Here is a 23,285-nt window from a genome sequence, read left to right as displayed (position 1 = left end):
TTATAAAAGGTTAAATAACTAGTCATAAGATGGATCTGTGGCAAAACACAGCCAGATCCATCCAGGGTGCATTCTCCATTTGCCCCTCTTGCCTTTGTTGTTTCCTTTAAAATTAATCATTTTTAAAAGCAATGGTAAAAAAAAAAATGACTGGCTTTTGAGCAATAGCAAAGCAGGCCTAGCTAAGAAAACCCTAGACAAAATCCAAACTTAATTTTTTAAAAAAATTCAGAATGCAAAAGGCTATGAAAAAGAAAGGTTTTTGATAAATTCTGTCAAATGAACTATTTTGTGAAGCATTTTGCAAATCTTTAAATGCTATGTAAATGCTTGCTATTGTTATTAGTTAGGAAATTATTATTTCAAAATGTTCATCTATTTATACAAATAATTTGTTTACAATTTTTAGGAAATCGTGTGTTTTTCACACAAAGTAACATAAACATCCTTAAAATACAAATATCTAATTCTACATACATTAGAAAGAAGCAAAAGGAATGGGTGTAGGCTTTCTTTTGCACATGTTAATATAGTAACATAAAACCTTTCCTCTCATGCTAATATGTGACTTGGTCATTCTCTAAATCATTCCCTTAAAATGGCAGACTGGATTCAGTTGCAAAGCAACACACCAATACATAGTTACTTACTAGCAGCAATTACTACTTGCAGAAAAGTCTGACTAGATGAGCATTTTTCCCCCATTTTCTTACCATGAAATTTATTAATGTTTTCTCTGTTATTAGCATCAATCAATTCAGCTGTCACTATGCTCACAATGAACCATATGACTTTGCTCCAGTCTGCTCCTAGACAGTATGCATATATGACCAGGGATGTTTTATAGCGAAACGTGTCAAGGCAACAATATTCTGCTGCTTGGATAACATGTCAAATGCTAGGGGGGAATCTGTCACACACCAAGGCTATGAATAAAAAAATGCCTTTTTGTTAAAATTTTGTCAAATGAGCTATTTGTAAAGCATTTTGCAAACCTCTAAAACCTATTTAAATGCTTGCTATTAAAATTAGTTAAAACTACTACTTTAAAATGTTCATCTATTTATAGAATTATTATTTACTTTATCCTTTAACTCTGAGCAGTATCTTAAAGGGAAAAAATTGCATTAAAGAAGGTTGGGAGCTCACCCCTCTTCAGTATTTAAAGAAAAGCTACCAAAGGCTGGTCTTCATGGTTTCCCTAAAGGCTTAATTTTCAAGTTTATGTTTATTTTACTGAAATGGAAAAATAAAGAGCCAACTATAACAACAACAACAACAACAAACCAAACCATTGTTCCCACAGCAGTGATATGATGTGATTTAAAAAAAAATCCTGGTTAAATCCTATATAGAAAATAGGGGACTACAGTGCAATAAAAAATCATTAATACCCGTCATATCCCACTTGCTGTCTCCAGTGGCTACTCCCGCTGGGTCCTGGGTCACTGGAAGATGACTGGTTGCTTGGTGAACTTCTGTAATGTTGACTAGAATCATTAACAGTGCACTGAGGTATTTGTGGAGTTTCAACATCTTGACCTGGCCTGTTTTGTTTTACAAATAAATTCATTTTTTACAATTACAAAGAAAAGAAAGAAACATGTTGAGATGAAAAAAAAAAACCACCAAACCATTCAGAACAGTATAATTAAGCCATAAGCAATTAAGAGTTGATTATAATGAGATATGTCAGTTGCTTTATAGTTGAGAATGTTACAGTGAAAAGAAATGTGTAGAAACAAAACCACACTTAATCACCTACAGAAATTCAGTATAAAGATTCATGTGGAATGCAGAAAGTAGGAAAACAGGAACAGAGCAAAAGAAAAGACTGTAAAATTGGGATAAGAACGGCACCAATAGGTTTTCATTATACTCCATGGCATTCTGGTGAGCTCTATTCATTTTCAAATGATCATCACTGTTCATTGTAATCCTGTTTCACTGAGAGTACAATTTGCCCATGAAACACAAAAATGAGTTAATATTGGGGGCAGGCACAAAAATAGCTCTCAAATTCTTTTGCTACAAGATCTGTTCTGGATATTATTTTATTTGATATTTTTTTACTGTAAAGCATCTTAATATAGAAAATATCTTTGAGGAATTTTTCCTCCATTTAAGCTCTGATAAAGGATTTTACTTCATATATGCACATCAAGTTCTTAGGATTATCTTGGATTGTCTACTTGTGTCTTTATTGGTATGGAATAGTCACTAAATTCACTGTCTTTAATTGAACTACATTAAATGCTCTTCCTTGGGCAGAGAGTGGAATGAGAGTCTCTTGAAATTTGATGAATAAAGAAAGGGAAAAGAAAAGTAAGAGAACATTTGGCAAATCAACATGTATAAGGCTCTCTTATCAATTACCGCATTTCATACACAGCCTGTCAACCTTGTTTGGAGAAACAGTATACTTTAATGAGAAGAGGCAGAGGGAAGAAACACTTCCAAGCTTCAAGAATAATAAACATTAAAAATGGGAGTTAAAAAGAACTGATTGGGTCTGGATGCAGATTGAAGCACACTTTTTTTACTTTCTTTTTCTTTTTTTTTTGGGGGGGGTCCTGTGTTTTCTTTCATAACATGACTAACATGGAAATATTTTGCATGACTGCACATGTATAACCCATATCAAATTACTTGTCTTCTCATGGGGGAAAAGGGGACAGGAGGGAAAAAGAGAATCTGGAACTCAAATTTTTTTTTAAAAAGTATTAAAATTGTTTATACATTTAATTGGAAAAAAAGAATAGAAATTTGATTGTTCAAAGTTCAGATTCTTCACAAATAAATGACTTTATTTTGCCATCTAGGGAAGCGTCTGTATCTATTTATCCAAATCCTCCTACACACATATAAACACACACAAGAATGTATGTATGTATATATTTGTGTGTGTATATATGTATGTGTGTACATCTGTAGCTATAGATATGTAATAAAAATTAAAAAGTTATACAGGTTGGAAATTCTAACTACTTCTTAAGCATTTAAAGAATACCATCCCAAGTTTTAAACTCATGCTTTCCCCTTCATTGAAAGTAATTTACTTCGAATAATAATTTTTTAAAACCTTACTATGCTTGATTTAAGGAAGGAAAGGAAAGCATAAGGCCTCCTAATGATCACAGAACTTCTTGCAAGGGAGCCCATGTTATGATAATGGGATCTAATCATTAATTTTGCAGAGGACAGTTTTGTTTTATTTATGTTCGTTACTTGTCTACATAGGCTCCCGTCACAGAGTTTCCAGTGTTATCTTACCCAGGATGCTTAGAGCACAAATTACCAAGCAGCTTGTGTTTCACAATGGGGAAAGAGGAGACACTGTTTACTCTGCTGTGGGGAACCGTCTGCTCCTTGGGAAGTTTCCGGTTCTCTCCCGTGGAACCACTAAAATGAGAGAGGGAAGACCTACCCCCTACTTTCACCCCAAGCTCCTTCTGACCTTAGCCCAACTGTCTGGACACCACTGTTTAGAACAAGTTAATTTATGAGTGACTGAGCCAAGGAAAAGTCCCATCCTAAGACACCAAACCCTAAAACCCAAGGGGCTTATAAGAAGAGCCCACAGGAAAAAAGGGGAGAAATTCAAGAATGAAGGAGTTTACCTTGTGCCATCTGGCAACTTTCTGTCAAAGGACGTGCTGCGAGGAATGGCGGTCTGGGCCTGCTGGAGAAGCTGCTGGCAGGGCAGCCGGTCAGATGTTCCCAGGATTGGGGAGGCACGAGACAGGGGCTGCCCAGCGGGAGTAGGGACCCGATGCCAAGTCGTATTCCTCCTGAAAGGGGTTTTGTACTCGCAGGGGGTACCTTCACTGTCCAGTTTATATTCCACCATGGGGATTCGGCAGAGCTCAGAACAGCCCCTACGGAGCCAAGAAGAGACACTGAGTCACCCCAGCCCAGTCACGCACATCCACACGCTCATACTTTTAAAATCTCACAATTTCTTTCTAGGGCTCATCCTCTGCCTGAGAGGAAACACCCTATGGTGGCACACTGCAGGTGGTGCTGCAAACCTCACCCAAACGGAATCAGAGGGTTCTAAATTTCCTATCTATGTCCAGTTTCAAATATCTATGCTTAGGGATGTGATGGGATAATCCTCAACAAAATAAAACCATCCACCATTGATAATATACAATAATTACCATTTGCTTTAGTGTAGAGAAGCACATGCATCCTCACCCCCTCCTATGATTGGCTCTGATCTTTTACTAACCTCTTGCTATTATAAAGATGATATTAATAACAATAAAAAGACAAACATTTATAAAGCACTTCCTAAGTGCCAAGTGCTTTACACTTATTATCTGATATGATCTTCACAATAACCCTAGGAAGTAGGTGCTATTATTATTATTCCTATTTTACAGATGAAGAAACTGAGGCAAAGTGAAGTTAAGTGACTCGCCCAAGGTCATACAGCTATTAGATGTATGAGGCTGGATTTAACTCAGATCTTCCTGACGGCATGCCTGGCACTCTACTCACTGAGCTAACTGGTTGTTATGGATCATCTAAAACCCAGTTAGTTACTTGGGGGCAGTGGAGGTAATATGAGATAATGAAAAAAGGTAGTCGGAAGACCTAGTTCAAGTGCAAGTCCTATCATTTATTGGCAATGTATTTGTGGGCAAATTACTTTTCTGATTCTCAGTTTCCGCCTCTGTGAAATGGGAATAATAAATTCTTGCAAAAAGATTGTTTTGAAGAAGCTCTTTCCAAACTGTAAAGTACTATCTAAATGTGAGCTAATTTGATGAAGGTAAGAAGAATCTGAAGTCAATATGAATCCATCTGTAGATAGTCAATCAATTAACAAACATTTATTAAGTACTTACTGACAGTCTCTGCCCTCAAGGAGCTTACAATATAATAGGGGAGATCACATGAAAACAAATATGTACAAAGCAGGATAAACAATATATAATTAACAGAGGGAAGACACTAGAATTGAGAAGGGTTGGGAAGGGCTTCCAGTAGAAGATAGGGTTTAATTAGGACTTAAAGGGAAGCAGGGTTGACTATTTCAGATAAAGGAACACTGAATGGGAAGCTGTTTTAAGCAAACACTAATAAAAGTCACACAGAGTTTTCCAGTGCCATGATAAGCTGTCTCTCCCCTTGCCCCCAATATATTATGCATTTCAGTGATCTGCGTTTATACTCTTATCTAAGTAGACTAAAAGCTCCCTAAGGACAAGGATTGTGCTATGTAAACTAGTTATCACCACCAACCCATATCTATGTATAATAGACATTTAATTGTTTTTGTTGTCGATGGGTAGGTGATATTAGTCAGTCATTCTTTTAATTCACAAAAAGTGATGACATTAAAAATGAAGAATCTGCCAACAGAATTTGGGAACCTGAGCAAACAGTTGGATTAGTTTTCCAATTTCTCATCCCTCTCATATAATTTATTACAATATCTCATTCTGGCTTCCCTTTAAGTCTCAGCTAAAGATTCACCTTCTGCAAAAAAAGTATTTCCTAGTCCTCCTTAATCTCTGTGTCTTCCCTCATAGATGACCCTCAATTTATTCTTATATTTATCTTGTTTGTATCTTAATAATATACCCTCTGTGAGTTCCCAGCATTTGGTAGGTGCTTAAAAATTGATGGTTGATAAAAGTACTTATGTTGTATAATAATAATTCCAAGTGTTATTAAGATATTGTAGGCTTTTTTTTTTTAAATCATCAGTTTCTACGAAAAGTTACTATATAGAACATTCATCCAGTCAAAACCAACACTCTCTTTCCTATCATCCAGGTTTTTCCAAGAAGGCTTCCAGGCTGCATGTTTGTCTTGAAAGGTCCTCAGAAGGATCTTTCAATGATCAGATGACAGGATAAAACACTCAGAGTCTGTTCAGATAGCAGAGGAAATGAAAATGGGGAGAACTCTCTAGTTTCTTTGTGGTTTCTTGTCTCCTCCTTCTCCCTGGCCTCTTTGGAAACTCCTCTGACCTCCAGAGTTTCCTTGGCCCTCTGCCACTAAGGCCCCCTGCTCTCCACTACCACCTTCTCGATCACTGAAGTCTATAACCACCACCTCTACAACTGTCACCAGGGCCTCCAAAGCCACTGGGCTTGGCCCAGTTCAGAGTCACATGTTTCCATCAATCTCCACATTTTCCATGACCTCTTTTGCAGCTTTGGCATCTTCTGAGTTGAAGTCCACAAAACTGAACCTTTCAGATGACCCTGTCTTGCTGCCAGTGACTAACTATCCTGGCATCAACAGAGCCAATAAATAAATCTTTCAATGTTTCTTTTGTCATGTCTTTGGACAGACTTTGGATGGATGAACAAAGTTTTGTAGGACTGGCTCCTTGGTGCTGTCCTCAAGATAAAATATAATCTCTTTCCCTTGACATTTATAAGTCCTCCACCTTTGGCTCCAATCTGCCAGTTTCTAAGGTTTATTATACATTACATCCCTTTAGACATTCTATTGTCCGGCCAAATGGACCTACTTACTGCTACTCATACACAAACTTCCATCCCCTGTTTGTAAGCCTATTAACTCACCTTGTTATGATAGAGTCTAACTCCATTCAGAGCTCAATTCAAGGGCCATCTCCTATACAAGACCTTACCGGATTCCCCCAGCAATGGGTGGTTTCCTAAAATGGTTTTGCATGTAACCTGTATGTATTTGGTCTTTGCTAACAAATGACCTGACATTTCCCCTGTATTAAAATGCAAGATCACTGAGAGCAAGGGATTTGCTTTTTATTTTTTTATCCCTAGCACTAACATGATTGACTTGGCCTGAGCTGATGGTGGTAAGGTATGGAAAAAAAATAATAAATAAGTCACAATCAATGAAAAATTCAGAGCTAACTCATGTCCAAGTCTTGAGTACTTCTAAGCCATCAAAGGTGCATTTTTTTTTTACCCAGTTTGATGGCTCCCAGAGAAGCAATCTCTCGATGCTCTCTTTCCTATATTCAATAGATCAGTAAGGTACTTAAGTTCTTTTGGTCTGGAAAAATATATTTTATGCCATTTACATTCACCCTTGGGTCTCCACTAACAAGTTACACACCACAAATAGCACCATTAACATGTTCAGAGTCAGCTCACAAAGCCAATTACTCCAGTTTGTCATTCCAAGATGAAGCCTGGGGAAGTTTTGATATTGTAGCGTTCAAGGCAAGTCTTTTCAGGTTTAATATGCTTATATGTGAAGCAGTCAGCTTTAAAAGCCCTGGGACCTTTCAGTACTCATTCTAGAGTTAACAAAGGACTTTCTAAGATGTTCCACCTTTAACGAACTACATGATGGTTTTAAAAAGTTTGAGTATAATACTCCTGAGGAAAGCTGAGGGGCTTTTGTACATACCGATTATGAACCAGCTGCCTCCATAGCCACATAAAAACCCTGCCTTTAAATGCAACATAATGACATCTCTCTCAGCCTATCTGTTGAACTTTCATTTACAACAAGCACGCATATCCACTGTAATTGGGAGTACCTCTATAGCTTAACCATATCATAACTGTGCTTAAAAAAAAGCCTTTACAGAAAAACCTAATTACAGAATTTACAAAAGCATAATTACAGAAAGAAGCAGCAAGAAATAAAGAATAAATGATCCTCAAGGGTTTTGTGAGCACAAAAAGATACGCATATACATGCAAAGCATCTAGTCTTAAAATTAACCCCCCTCTCCTTCCTATTAACCTATAAGCTTGCATTAAAATCTAAACATATTGTCTCATAACGGTGTCAAAGTGACCTATTATTCTTGAAAGCTATCAGCTGTTTGGGGAAGTTTATCACCAGAAGGTTGGCCATCAGGTGAAGAACTATTTTTTGCCATGGCAACTCATGAAGGGGCCATTTGTTAAAGCAGGGAGGGGCTGAAATCTGATTAGGTGGAAGGAATGCCCACACCAACTTAAGTCATGCATTCTTCTGAATTATTGAAAAAATTCCTCAAAAGTAATTTCTCTTTCAACACTCAAGTGTGCAGGGCAATATAGAGGGATCAATGGCTTGATTTCCCAAACTGCAAGTACCTTAAAATAGCATCTATTTGGCTTTGGAATATGAGATGTATTATATGTTTCTTTCTGTGTTCTCTCATAACTTTTGTCATCCAGTCCTGCAAGAATCAACTCCTTCTATAAAACTGACTCCCACTAGCATCTAGATTTGACTCATTCTCTCTCTTGAACCTTTGCATAAAAAGGTATCTGTATGACCTTGGGCCAATCATTAACCTCCTTGGGCCTCAGTTTCCTTATCTGTAAAATAAAGGGTCTGGACTAGATTTGTTTGTTTAATTATTCATTAGTCTTTTCAAGCTCTAGATTTGTGCTCTGATCATCTCCAAATGCCTGTAAGACATCTCCACCTAGAAATCCCATGGGTACCCTACACATAGCTATCCAAAACATTATCATGTATCCACTACAAACTTCCCCATTTCTGCTGAGGAGCAATCCCCACAAAACAAAACAAAATTTCCTGGGCTTAAAAACCTTAAGTTATTTTATATTCTTCCCTTTCTCTCACTGCAGACCCTACATCCAAACATTGCTTTAAAATATGGTCAATTCTGGGGTGGCTAGGTGGCGCAGTGAATAGAGCACCGGCCCTGGAGTCAGGAGGTCCTGAGTTCAAATGAAGCCTCAGACACTTAACACAAAACTAGCCATGTGACCTTGGGCAAGTCACTTAACCCCAATTGCCCTACCTTTTGCCCTCAGGAAGGAAGGAAGGAAGGAAGGAAGGAAGGAAGGAAGGAAGGAAGGAAGGAAGGAAGGAAAGAGGAAGGGAGGAAGGGAGGAAGGAAGGAAGGAAGGAGGAAGGAAGGAAGGAGAAAGGAAGGAAGGAAGGAAGGAAGGAAGGAAGGAAGGAAGGAAGGAAGGAAGGAAGGAAGGAAGGAAGGAAGGAAGGAAGGAAGGAAGGTCAATTCTACCTCCAAAAAATCTCATGCATCTGAACTACTTCTCTCCATTCATGGTCCATCAGTTTAATTTATACTTTCTTCACTCCTCACTTGGATCCCTACAATAGTCACCTAACTGAACTCCCCACCTCCACTCTCTCTGCTCTTTAGTCCATCCTTACAAAGCTTCCAAAATCATGTTCTTAATGCATGACTCTCCTAGGCTAAAAAACCTTTAGGATTTCCCTACCGCCCACAGGAAAACATATAAATTACTTGCTCTAACATGAAATTCCTCTACCATTTGGCCCCCACCTTTATATCTCAGTCTTATATCACATTACTCCCCCATATACCAGCCAAACTCAACCAACATATATTTCCTGATCTCTACAATATCATCTCTCACCTCTGTGTATTGGCAGAGGCTACCTACACACCCTGTTCTTTAAGTCTTCCTCTACTTTTCCCTTGTCTTTTAGAATTCTTAATCTCCTTTTATGAGGTTGGGCAAAGTGCCACCTGTTCTATGAAGATTTTCCTGATCCCCTCGGAAGTCAGTGTTGCTTCCCTCCTCAATTTTTCTTAAAACACTTAATTTGATTTCTCCTTTGTTCTACACTTAGGCGTATACTGATAATCTGTTCCCTTGCTACCCAGCTGAATGTAAGCTCCTTGAGGATCAGAACTATTTCCCAGAGTTTAGAAAGATGCCTTGTACATATCAAGTGATAAATACACATCTGCTTGACTGAGTTTGTCTTAAGTGAGAATGTCATTATTTTGCATCTCTCCCCACCCCCAAGACACACTAAGAGTTAAAACCTGTTTGATGGCAAATCTGAAACAGGATTTGGTATGGATTTAGAATAAATTTATTCAGTTTTTATTTATTGTTATTTAATATTTATTAAATTTATACATAGTACAAATCATTGAGAATGCTGAATAGATACAATTCAGTATATGTATGTGTGTATGAACTCTTCTGTTCTCTGCATTGCTCGGAAAAACATTTAACAATTATATCGATCTCATTTCTTAATTCAAAAGAGGGGGCAAGATGAAGTCCCCATTTTCTGCATAAAATGAGAAAGTATGGCATATTCATTTTCTTTCCAGTCCCACATAAGTTAGGGATGCTGGGAGGGCTTGGTGGGCTGATAATACCCTTCCTATTTTCCAAATACTGACATAGATCTGGGTTTTGTTGTTGTTGTTGGTGTGTGTGTTTGTGTGTGTGTGTGTGTGTGTGTGTGTGTGTGTGTAAGAACACAAGGCTGGGCTGTTTTGAGCTTTTGTTTGTAAAACATTTCTCTCAGAGCTGTCATGAGAACAGTAGTCTTTAACAAGGCATTCTTAAAGTTTGATATTTATAGGAAAAATCTTATAAAAATGCAGTCATGACCCAAGGCTTCTGCTGAGTGCCTGAGTACTGTATTATGCTGAAGACAGAATACAGACAGAATCAAACAATTTCCAACATCTCAGCTATGCCAAACATACATGTGAATTATTTTTTCCATTTCTCTAATTGGTCCCCTGCTGTCCTCTAAAGAACTCCTCTCAAAAATAATTTCATTTAAAACAGCTAATCTTATTATTATATTCCAACTCTAAGTACAAGAATGTGTTCTCATGCTCAATTTAATAGGACTTATAACTAAGTGGTGCAGAGGATAGAGCGCTGGGGCTTGGAATCAGGAAGAATCATCTTTCTGAGTTCAAATCTGTCCCCAGACACTTCCTAACTATGTGACCCTGGGCAAGTCACTTAACCTGGCTTGCCTCTGTTTCCTTATCTGTAAAATGAATTAGAAAAGAAAATGGTGAACCACTCCAATGATTTGCCAAGAAAACCCCAAATGGGGTCAAGGAGAGTTGGACATGACTGAAAACGATTGAACAAAAATCATAACAACGAATCCTCAACATTGTAGTGTTTGCTTTATCACTTTCCCTGATAATATTTTCATATGTATCAGGCTCTGCCCAGATATACTAGAAATTCCTTTAGGGCTAGCTCTATATAGCAAACTTCCAAAGGAGCCATCCTCCTTTAGTGCAGTGAGGAGGCAGATTTAAAGTAAGCACGGAAAGCCAATCTCTGCAGCAATACAGGTCACTGCTGCTGTAGTGGTTTTGCAGCTCATTTCACATGCGTTCTTCCTTCTCCGTATGTGCTTGTCATCTATCCTGTACCAAAAACACCACCAAGAGGCAACATGGCATTGTGGAAAGAGCCAAAGGACCTGAGTTCAAACTCAGGCTCTGCCACTTGATACCTGATGCCTGGGTGACCCTGGGCACATCATTAGACCTCTTTCTTTTTCCATCTGTAAATTAAGGGTTGGGAAGGGTGAACATTTTTTTGTTGTTCAGTCCTTTCCCACTCTTTATGACCCCATTTGGGGTTTTCTTGGCAGAGATACTGGAGTGGCTTGCCATTTCCTTCTCCAGCTCATTTGACAGAGGAGGAAACTGAGGCAAACAGGGTTAAGTGACTTCCCAGGGTCATACACAATTAGTAAGTTTCTGAGAACAGATTTGAACTCAGGAAGACCAATCTTCTTGACTCCAGATCCGGTACTCTATGCACTGTGCTACCTATAATCCTATGGCCTCTGCTCTAAAGTATGATGAATATTCAGAGACCTTTGGGAAGATCTATTTGATGTAAGGATGCAGAACCAAAGGATGTATGTACATGGTGACTGCAACATAAACACCACCAATCAGCAACAAAGCTCAGGTCAGATATAAAGGGCAAAGCTAGTAAACCTTAAAGTAAAAGCACCCATATTTCCTTTGTGTTAAATAACAAACAACAAAACCCAAGAAAATCATGTTTTTCTGTTGTAACCACTCGACTCAATGATTGTTGGTGAATGCATTTGAGATCAGTTTGTGCATTTTCCATTAGCCACTCTGTCAAATCCAAATGTATCCAACAAAAATTAATACCCTCCAAAAGGGAAAAATATCATCTCCTAATTCTATTGCAAGTCTGCTGCAGATGATACATTGCAGTGCTTTTAATTGACAAAGAATAGATGATCCTGTCTCCTGGGCAACTTCCACTGCAACCAATGGTAAGGGAGGAAAAAAATTAAAAAACAAGTTTTAAAGATTTTTTCCTCCTCTGTATTAACAGAAACTCAAACTTCATTGATAAATGTTATCTGGCTTCCTCTGAGATACTAGATACAAGTCAAGGGACTTGAATTGCATTTATAGCATCTGGCACATTTTCTATAGTTGGCTTGCCAAAAGGAAATACTCAGAAATTTTAGATAAGGCTGCAAGATCAATTACATGCAAGCATTTTGATTTCCTCTTTGCTTAACAATAAATGTACATATCATCTGCTTATACTTGAGTATCTTAATTACCATGCTAGAAGGAAAATAACACAAACTGGGACAGATTCAGCTTTAGGGTTAAAAAGAAATCTAATTGCTAAATCGTAGTTCAGTTCTGAAAACTTTTCCATTTAATCTTTCACTACCACAGCCTGGAAGGCAATGCATTTTGCAAAGACAAGTTTAGGTCATGAAAATCTGTTAGGTAATTATTTCAAAATCCAAAACAAAACTGGTGACAAGTAGAAGCATTATCTGGAACTCTCCTACGGTTTTGTGATGCTATGCTATTCAGATGATGTTGGAGTATGTGATCATTTTAAATATATCCCAAGCAATTTGGGGAGGGTCTAATTTTGATCAAAAAGACAATGATGAACTTGAGTTTAATCACCACCATCATGTTATTCTAGGCCTTCTAAACCCATTGATTTTGCTATTGTTTAAAGGTAGGCTCCTCAATGAGTTGATCACAGTTAATCAGTAGATAGAATAAAAGTGCAACCTAGTCTGTTGGGGGAAGCCAGGTGGGCAGCTGATGGTAGGGAAACAAAAAGCTGGAAAAGTCCATTTACTTATTCCTGCATCCCTGAAGGCATCTGGGCCAATCTGTCCTTGAACAAGATACACTTCCAAATGTCCTTCACTGACGTCTCCACTCCCTTCTGAAGCAGCCCATTTTACTTTTGGATAGCTCTAATTCTTAAGAAGTTGTTATTGTGCTATAAGAAATGACAAAAGTGATGGATCCAGAGAAGCATGGAAAAACTTTATATGAAACAGTGTAAAGTCAAGGAAGCAGAAACAGGAAAACACCACACACAATGACACAACAATGTAAATGAAAGAACTAGGACGATACAAGTGAAACTGAGCATTGTGAAATTACAAAGCACAAGCATGGCATTAGAGGATGAGGAGAAGCCTTCTCCCTGCAATTCCATGGCAGAGGTTGGGGTCCATGGATGTATAGTATCAGATTAAAAATATATGCTTTGGTCAGTTTTGCTGATTTATTTTTCTTTTCTTTTCCTTTTTTACAAAATTCTTTGTTATAAGTGATGTCTTTCTGGGAGAAGGTAGTGGGAGGGATACAGGAGAAATCTAGGCAATAAGAAAACAAAAGTTATTAAAATCTATTTAAAAGGAAGTTTTCCTTTGTACCAAGCTTAAGTCTTCTTCTCAACAACCTCCACCCAATGCTCCTAGCTCTGTCCTGCAGGCCCAAGCAGAAGGAGGAAATTCTCTTGGCTCTAAATGTTCCTTACTGTTTAGTATTACCTATCTGGTATAATGCAATGGGCAGTGCCTGGCCCATAATAGGAGTCTAATATGTTTTAGCTGTTTGTTTAGCAAGTGGCCTTGTTTTACAGTTAGCAAAAACAAAGGTGTGGAAGACAAACATATAACTTCTACCCACTGTGGAAGATCTGGTGTCTGAGTAATAATCTAAGCTGCCAAAGGGTGTAGGTATTGATTCAACCAGATAACTAGGAACCAGCCATACAATATTTTCATCCTACCAAACAAAGGATCTTACAGAACAATGGGGGAGCGCTAACCATTTAATCTCTAGATATTAGGAAATATTTTTAAATTCTTCTACTCCTCCCTAACTGGTTCCTTATTTCACTCTCCATCAAAATTATTCCAAATCTCTTCTCTTTAGCTGTGCCTCATTTCCATGTCTCTGCATGCTGTTGGATGAGGATTTCAACTCATAATTTAGTTAGTGAGGTTATTTAGTGTGAACTCCCTGTTTTCCATCATGTTCATCTTAAAATCCCTTGACATCATTTCTCACTCTCTCCTCTCCTCCAGTTTCTGATCATTAAGGTAGCTTTTTTTTCTTGTCAAGGCTAACACTTCCACTTAAAGCCTTGACTCCATATCTACCTCTCTTCTCAAGCATCCCATCATTCAAATTGTCAATCTCTCCCTCTCTACTGGTTCCTTCCTTACTACCTTCAAATATACCCAAGTCTGCCCCATTCTTAAAAACCTCCACCAGAACCTACCATCTTCTCTGGCTGCCATTGTATATTTCTTTTCTTTTTTTTCACTAAAATTTCTAGGGAAAAAAATATCTACACTTGCTCCCTCTATTTTCTTTCCTTTTCCTCATTTAGCAACCATTTGCAATTTGACTTCCTACCTTAACCCTCAAGAGAAACCACTCTCTTCAAAGTAATCAAGGATCTTGCAATTGCCAAATTGTGTCAGTCTTTCTCAGTCTCAAATCTTATATGTTTACCCCAAGAGTAGTAGAAGTGACCAAATAGTTTGTATCCTATCCACCTTATCCCTCCAACTTATCCCTAACAACTTTTTAGCACAGGTAGATTTAGTTCTCATCCCATATTTTGGAAGTTACAAATCTACATCATTCATAACAATAAGACTATTATGATAAAGTAACCTTGCTAATAAATGGATTAACATGTACTGGAATGGTATTTTTTGATTATTAGACAATTTTAGTATCTCAGCCCTACAACCAATGTCTACTTTAGTAAGAAATTTTTTAAAATAATTTTGAAAGTTCATGTACATACCATGAGTATTGGAAATCAGGGAAAAGAGATTCCTCCTCCACCCCTTACCAATTTACTAGGGCAATGACAATTGAAAGACACTATAAATATAAAAACAATTGCTCCAGAGCTCAAATATAGTAAATATTGCTGTCCTGTTGTCATAAGCACATTATATTTCCTAATTAGGCACAAAAGACCTGTTTTTTTACTTAAGTTAACATTATGCTAAAGGAAAGTTACTGCAAAAGCCAATTTTAACAAGCCAAAAGTTACCAGAGCAGTAACAAGTTATTGACAAGCAAATATTAGTGTATACTCATACTTCATCAACAAAATACAAATCAATGGATTGATTAGAAGTCTTCTCCTTTGCCAAGAGTATGAAGCAGTCTGATGATAAATTGTGTAATATTTATTAATACCACCTTTGTCAAGGAACATGCCAAAGAGAAAGGCAATTGTGTGATAATTGCAAAACCATATCCCTCCTTGGAAGGGAGGAATAGATGAGGAAGGAAGCAAAGTTATATAAATAGAAATGAAAAAAATTACACCTTCCTGCTCAAAATCTATGCTCCTATGTAATGCAGTACCAATCTGAAAGGGATGGCTCTTCTGTACCAGCCTTTTAAATTCCCATGCCTCTACACTTCATGTTTCAGCACGATTTTTAACGAGAAATGTAAAAATCTTAGTTTTCATGATAGAAAAGGAGGCAGTGCCTATGTTTTCATGTCCTTACTCTCACTAAAGGCTTTTTTTTTCTAGTTGCTTCTCACAATATTTACTTCTTTTAGCAGAAAAAAAAATCAGATCTGAGATTCACCAGTCATGCAGACTCTTTTCCAAAATTTAGACCTACTTAATATAATTCCACTAATTTTACTTTAGTCTTCTAGAGAATAGATCATCTCCCAGTTCTATTAAGGGCTTCAATGTCCCTTCTATGAAAAGCAGATACTGATTTCTTCTGTCTCATGTTTACAATGACCTCATCAAGCAAAAACGGAATTCTAGTTTTTCAGGAAAAGGTCTCTGGCCTGCCAAAGGCCAAGCCATGATCAAGAAAAAAAATCTGCTACTAGAAAAAGAAAATAAAAGAGAATAAAAAAAGATAGTAGAGCACTGATTTTTTTTTCTTATCACAGCTAAGATTTATATAGGTCTTTTAAGGTTTGCAAAGTGTTTTATTTTATTACATTTGGATTTTTATAAAGAAAATTCATTCTCTTTGACCTTCAGTTAATTTCTCCTCTCAGTTTTTATGTGGTACATTTCCCAGTATAGGTATTTTATATGAAACATTTAAAATAATATACACACATATATGTGTATACACAAACCAACAAGAGATAGGGGGCACACAGGATAGAGCCCTAGGAAGAGTCAAGAAAATCTGAGTTCAAATCTGGCAATAGATACCTACTAGCTGTGTGACCTTGGACAACTCACTTAAACCTGTGTCTTCAGTTTTGAATGCAGAAATGCAGATAATAATAGCACCTACCTCCTAAGGTGGCTGTGAGGATCAAATGAAAAAATATCTAAAAAAAGCTTAGCACAGCAGCTGACACATAGTAGGCATGTAATAAGGACTTGTTCCCTTGTCCCCTTTCCCATTAAATTGTTTAGTGGATTGCATTCTATCATTTACTGCATGGTAATTAAATAAAATCCTAATTGCTCTCATGGCTACAATTCAACTAGTATCTTTTTGTTTTTCTTTCCTTTTTTTTTTTTGGAGGGCAATTGGGGTTAAGTGACTTGCCCAAGGTCACACTAGTTTGTGTGTGTGTGTGTGTGTGTGTGAAATGTCTGAGGGTGGATTTGAACTCAGGCTCCCCTGACTCCGGGGCCAGCACTTTACTCACTGTGCCACCTAGTCACCCCCAACTAGTATTTTTTTCAAAGACACAATACAGCATTTATTGAAGGGCTTGATGAATATGGTAAAGGGTAGCTACATGTTACAAGCAGCAAACCAGGAATGACATGCCTGGACTCTTGGTCCCTTACCTTCTGGGAGATCCATCTTCATGAGGCTGAATGATGACGACTTTGACAGTCACAGATGTACGTAGCAGATCGATCATCTGCTCATGAGTCAGGGTGGCTACGGCTACTTTGCAGATCTCCACAAGGCGGCTGCCTTGACGTAGGCCAGCCTTCCAGGCAAAGCCAAAGGGCTCCACATCTGCTACGATTCCTTCAAAGTTGACGTGGAAGCCGAGTTGGCCCAGCCCATTCCTCCGCAATGTCATTTCCACGGTTTCACATCCTCGGGTCACTATCTAAAGGATGGTTAAAAAAGCAAAATAAAAAACTACTATCCCTCTCCATAGCTCCCTTGAACTTGTAGAAGAATTCATTTTTAGAGATGTTTAACTGTGATGGAATACAGCACCCGTTACATACTAATATAGGGTCATCGCTGCTTAGGCATTTGTGGATAACAAAGGTTTTCCTCTGTACAATTAATATCATAGGGATTTTTCAGATATCTAAAATCTGGTATTTCTCCTCCTTTTCCTAGAGGGGAGAGCCAGTGTTCTACTTTCTGTAATATTTAATGGCAATGACAGGTGTATAACTTCACCATAACTGGACTATCAAATACACAAAAAAAATGAAGTCAAAGCATATCAATAATTTGCTTCTTTCTAAGGAGATGAATATCTCACAAAGAAGTTATAATTTATTAACTCAGAACTTGAGAATATTTATGATGAACTAACAAGATAATTCTCACCCTTCCTTTTCTATATCAGTTTTACAGACATGTAAAGTTTTATAAAGAAGTATATTTAAGCATGATATAAGGGGAGGGGGACTTCTTAGCAGAAGCTATCCAAAAGTAGGACATCCTGTCTGAAGAGATAGTAAATCTTCCTTCCACCCCAAGGATGTCTCTAAGCAAAGACTGGAGGTGTACTTGCTGGCTGGGTTGCATAGGTGTTTCTCATTCAGGAATGGTAAGAACAGATTGCCTCTGACAATGCTTCCAACTCTAACTTCTTTGTGACCTACCTGGCTTTCCAAAATAAAATCCTCTATTACCAAAGTATTAACAAAATGCAAAAATAGATCATTTCTTCAAAAAATTCTGTATTACTCAGACAATGCTGACAGAAAACATACAATATTTTCACACAGCTTTTTAATCATCCATTTAGTACAGTCAGGCTAAAGATAAACTTACACCCATACCAGGTGGTTAGAGAGATTTTTTTTAAACAAAAATTGCTTATCTCACCCACCTTGCTTTCTTTTTTTCTACAATCTTATCATTGCTGGTTGACATAGTATAGCTGACCACCATCATGCTGATTAGTGTGGGAAAGACTGGTGAGAATCATGGTGGGCTCATAGAATTTATTTTTTGGCAATCTACCTTCAAAAGAGGTCTCCATGGCCCATGCATCTATATACACAGATTGCCCATCATCCCTCGCCCCACCCGATTCCATTAAATCACTAAAAAGATCCCCCAGGGAAAGAGACTAATTCTAGATCCAGAACTAATGGAACAGAAAAGCTGTGTCCTCCTCCCTTTTCTTTCTCTTCCCAAGTTCAAGGATTCCAAAGTTGTTAATATTACAAAAACAGACAGTAAAATCTAAAAGCCCATTTTGGGGTCTCATTAAGAGAAATGAAAAACTAATGACCCGATCCAGTTAGTTTAAATCCTGCCCAATTCTACTCATTTGATTTTAGTTTTGCAAAGGCTGCTGTCACTACAAAGTTTCCTTCATCACTTCACTGCTCCTTCTATGACAAGCAGATGCTGATTTCTCCCATCTCTCATTTACTATCTAAGAGAGTATAAGTATTGAGAAACGGTTGCTCATTAAGTAACACCTGATGATGACCATGGCATTAAGGTATCTGTAAGAAGCTCAAAGCTAAAAAAAAAACCATCATGCACATGTCCCCAGGTCTGAGCCATTGAATGAAGTTTCAGTTTAATAAGCACTACATCTCCATGAGGCATGCTCTGAATGCCTATAGAGTTATTTTAATAAAAGCTACATCTGTATGAACAGCTGTGGAAAAGGGGCTCCATGTATCACCATTGTGTTTGCTGTTTCTATGATTACCACTCTTCTATACATCATGAGTCACCTTCTCACACCTAGAAGTGACTGCTTCGGCATTAAAGAACTCTGGAGAGGAATTGTTACCCCTAGTTAGTGACTGAATTTTTTTTTCCTCTTTTTTTTTTATTAATTTGTTTGTTAGTGACTGAATTTTAAAAGGCTGAGGATTCCGATCTTTAAACAGAACTAATATAAAGGACATCTGTAGCACTCTCATGACAAAGGCACAGAACAAATTTTGCACTTCAACCACATTCTTCCATTTTAGTCCTTCCCTACCAGTTGCATTGCAATTCTAATGGCAATACACTCTTTTAAAAATATGTAATGATGCCATTTTAACTTGAGAAGGATTATTCCCATGAAGCCACCTCCCCCAAAAGGTCAGTCACAAAGTCTTTTAGAGGACCATGAATTGAAAAATCTTCATGGAGGCCGAGGGCATGTGAGATGTCATATTCAGAATTACAAGGTGGTGAAGACCCGGTGTGAGTGATAATGCTGAGACTATAGAAGTCTCAACATTATATATGTTGAAATTTCTTGACATTAGTTTTATATTAGATTCATAGTGGAAAATACTACCTTCATTTCACAGTTCAAAATACTAATGCACAGAGAAGAAAAGACAAATTTAACTAAGTGGTTTCTTGACTGGTCAACTTTCCTGAATACCACTATAATGGTGAAGAAGCCATTTTTGGTTTTTAACTATAGCATGTTCTTCAATCCTTTCTGGTCTCTGAAAACTCTCTCCTTTGCCTTTTCTTTTTCTCCAATCTACTAGTTCTTTTTCTTAGCCAAGGCTCATCCGAGTCCCTACGCATCTCTCCTATTTATTCTTTAATCTCTTGTTGCTGTGCAGTCGTTTTCAGTAATGTCCAACTCTTGGGGACCCTATTTGGGGTTTTCTTTGCAAAGACACTAGAGTGTTTCGCCATTTCTTCTCCAACTCATTTTACATATGAGGAAATTGAGACAAATAGGGTTACATGACTTGCCCAAGGTCACACAGCTAGTAAGTGTCAGAGGTCAGATTTGAACACAGGAAGATGAGTTTTCCTGATTCCAGGGCTGGCACTCTATCCTCACCCGTACCTCAGGGGATCTCAACCACCATATATACATAGGTGACTTTTGAAAAGATACTACTAGCCCTGTTCCCTTCTGGTCCCCATATTCCTATCTGCCTACAGGAGGTTTCCACTCAAATATTGTATAAATGCCTCAATCTTCAGTGAAAAATTAGGTGCTTTGGCTTCCTGTGCCAATGAAACATTCCTTTCCAATTATTATAGTTTCATCACTCTTACTGGAACTACAAGCTCAACTCTCAATCTTTCTCTTGATCTCATACTGGTTAACAAGGTCTACTATTTCAGTTCTCCACAATATCCCTTAAGATTCACATCTTTTTTCCCTTATCCATAGTTCCCATTGGTAGTGGCAAGATTGTTTGATGTGGACTTAAAAGACCTGGGATCAGATCATGCTCTGCCAACTTACTAGCTACATGGCTGTGGGCAAGACCCTAGGCATCTTTCAACCTTATATTCCTCATCTGTACAATGGAGATATCATCTACCCACCCTACTTCACAGGAAGAGCTCATTACAAAATGGTTTGTAAGACATTAAAGTGCTACATAAACATCAGTTACCACTGCTCCAAATTTCTATTACCTACATTCATAATAATTTAAATTTTCACCAGTTTTAATTTTCAGGTTCTCCCTGATGCAATAGATATTACAAACAAATGTTAGTATTAACTTTGATCTATTACACCACGAGACAGCATGTCTCTCCCATACAAGCAAGGAAGTCTAGAAAACTATGAAATGGGGTCCAGGGGACAGTAAGTATATGTGTTAGAATGTAACCATGTGGTGGCCAGTGTTCATGAGATGAGTGTTTTCAGCAAAAATGTGCATTTTAGACATACACATGAGGTGGATTCTGTCCAGGACAGAAGTCATTTCCTTGGCTTTTGGATACCAGGATTTCTGTACAATGAGGCTGAAATGGGTCTTTCAAGACTAGATTTCTTTGTGATTGATAGAACAAAAGGAGGAAAGGTAAAAGGAGAAAGGGAAATAGGGAAGAAGAAAAAAAAAGAAAAAGTGAGGAACAGAAATAACTATACACTCCCTGCCTCCTAAACTGTTTGAATCTTAGTCTATATAATGAAAACCTACATAGCTTTGGGCATAGGAATTAGACAGGAGAAATATTATGCCGAATAGGTTTTTTTTTTTAATTTCTCCAACCGAAAAAAGGGGCAAATAGTAACAATTACTTCACTCTCTACTGTCATTATTAATCTATTTCTACTCAAGACCCAAACCAGAACACTTTAATTAGGTAAAAATGGAGTACAACAACAGAAAGTTTTACAGCAGATGGGCAACTTTTTTTTTTTTATAACTAGTACATGAAATAACAATGAATCTTTTGAACATCTACTTTAACTTACTGACTTACAGGAATGCTTTTCAAAGCCCTTCTTAAAGTATTGTCACTTAATGATTAATAATACATTAAATCTAGTAGATGGGACGCAAATAGATCTGCTGGATAAACATAAATAGGTAGTTGAATTTGTGAGTAAGGCATATGTATTGATGTAGTCAAAGTAGTCTCTGAGAATATTAATTACTGTCTGTGGGAGACACAGTCATAACAGGCCTCTGGAACTGACACAATTTCCAGATGATTGCCTTGTTCTTTCTTGAAAAGATCTCAAAAGTTTTCTCAGTGATTGTTCTTCTAATTTGGCTCCACCTAATCTGTGGAACTCACTAAGCAAACAAATTTCCTTGATTATCCTAAATATAGAGGTTGCATTTACCCATCATGTTAGTCATTAGGGTCAGTGTGAAAAAATGTCCCATCAGCATTAGGAAATAAAAAGTATATCATAGTTTCATATTTCTGTGGCAACAGTGCACATTATTTTCAAACTATTGGATTGTAATGTTGAGAGTTCTATTATTTTGGATTTCTCATTTTGTTGTGGAATTTTGGATTTGGAGTGTGAGGACTGAGGCTCAAATCCTAGGTCTATTGCTTCCTACTTCTGTGTTCTTTGGGAAATCATTTCACTATTCCACACCTGGGTTTTCTCATCTGCAAAATGACCAGTGTAGACATAACCTGTGAAGTTTCTTCCCAATCTCAATCTTTTGATCAAAAACAAACAACAACAACAACAACAAAAAACAACTTAGGCCTGCCAGGATCTTAGAAGTCACTTTGTCCATTTCTCTCATTTTAAAACAGAGGAAGCAATCTCCCAAAGGTTAGGTGAGTGGCAAAGTTCTAACTAGGATCAAGATTGCCTAATTTTCTATTCGGTGCTCATCTCACTGAACTAGAAATGGATCTGCATAAAATGAGAATAAAATCATCTGTTCCTTGTTATTCTACAGAGACAACTGTAACAACTGGGTACAAAGACTGGGACAAGGAAAGGTCATCTAGCACAAAAGAATATCTGAGTGACTCTGATTAAGAAGGAAATCTTACACATATAGACACAAAATACACCCTTTTAAAATCCCCAGGACTATGCATATGATGCAGATTTATATTGGGGTTGGTCTAAAATCCTGCCAGAGATCCATGGAATAGGGAGCAAAGGAAAAAGAAGGTAGTTCCTTATAGGCCCAAGGATTCTAATATGCAACAAGAATTTTTTAGACTAAAATGCTTCTCCTAGGACCTCAATGCTGACAAATGGGGTGGCTTGGGAGTTCCCAAAAGTTCTCAAATTTCCTTTAAGTGGGATTCAGTTCAGTCCAGAAATAACTCCCATGGAGTAAGTTTATGGATATGCTGAGCCCCCAAAACGCCAACCAGTAATCCTTAAGGAGACTGATGAGATGCTTCAGTGTTCTTCAAAATAGAAGCTAGTCTTCACTCCCCCCTCTACCCTTTCACAAAGTGCCATGTTGTGCCATTCACCCTCTCGATATCTAAAAACCCAAAACATTAAAAGAATTAAGTCCTGAGGTTGTAGCAGAAGGATACCAGGAACTTCCTGGAAAGCAATTTATGGTTGATCTACATATAGAGATGAGGTGAGAATAAATGTGAAAGAAAATTGTGAGCTCTTTGGAAGAAAAGTTGTTCTATAAATTCTATTACTGTAATTACTACTACAAAAGAAAAATCATGACAATTTCATCTTGTGATTGTCTTCTGAACAATGTAGGGAAACAAAACCTCAACAAACTGTATCAATTACTATTACTATTTCAAAGTAAACACCATGACTATTTCAAATTATTTTTGTTTATCTGACCATGTCCCCTTATTCACATGGGGACAATGTCTTAGCAATAGCAATGTCTGGGTGCTTGAGT

General features: G+C 37.5%; 1 protein-coding gene across 2 annotated transcripts in view; it reads right to left on the bottom strand.

Annotated features, from left to right (window-relative positions):
• Window positions 1-23,285, bottom strand: part of SIPA1L2 (signal induced proliferation associated 1 like 2) — a 255,321-nt gene that overhangs the window by 38,745 nt on the left and 193,291 nt on the right. The window contains exons 11-13 of one of the 2 annotated variants that reach the window (XM_069064868.1): window positions 16,839-17,113; window positions 3,621-3,878; window positions 1,395-1,547 (exon numbers count right to left, since the gene is read on the bottom strand). In XM_069064868.1, the coding sequence (XP_068920969.1) occupies window positions 1,395-1,547; window positions 3,621-3,878; window positions 16,839-17,113 (686 nt within the window). The remainder of the gene's footprint in view (window positions 1-1,394; window positions 1,548-3,620; window positions 3,879-16,838; window positions 17,114-23,285) is intronic. The other variant, XM_069064869.1, reaches the window with a different exon arrangement.

Source organism: Petaurus breviceps, unplaced genomic scaffold, assembly GCF_028583685.1.
Source record: "Petaurus breviceps papuanus isolate PSGF00001 unplaced genomic scaffold, PetGlider_PUasm1.0 90650, whole genome shotgun sequence".
Classification (NCBI taxonomy): domain Eukaryota; kingdom Metazoa; phylum Chordata; class Mammalia; order Diprotodontia; family Petauridae; genus Petaurus; species Petaurus breviceps.
The sequence above is the reverse complement of the archived record's forward strand: the minus strand, read 5'-3'. Positions and strand labels throughout refer to the sequence as shown.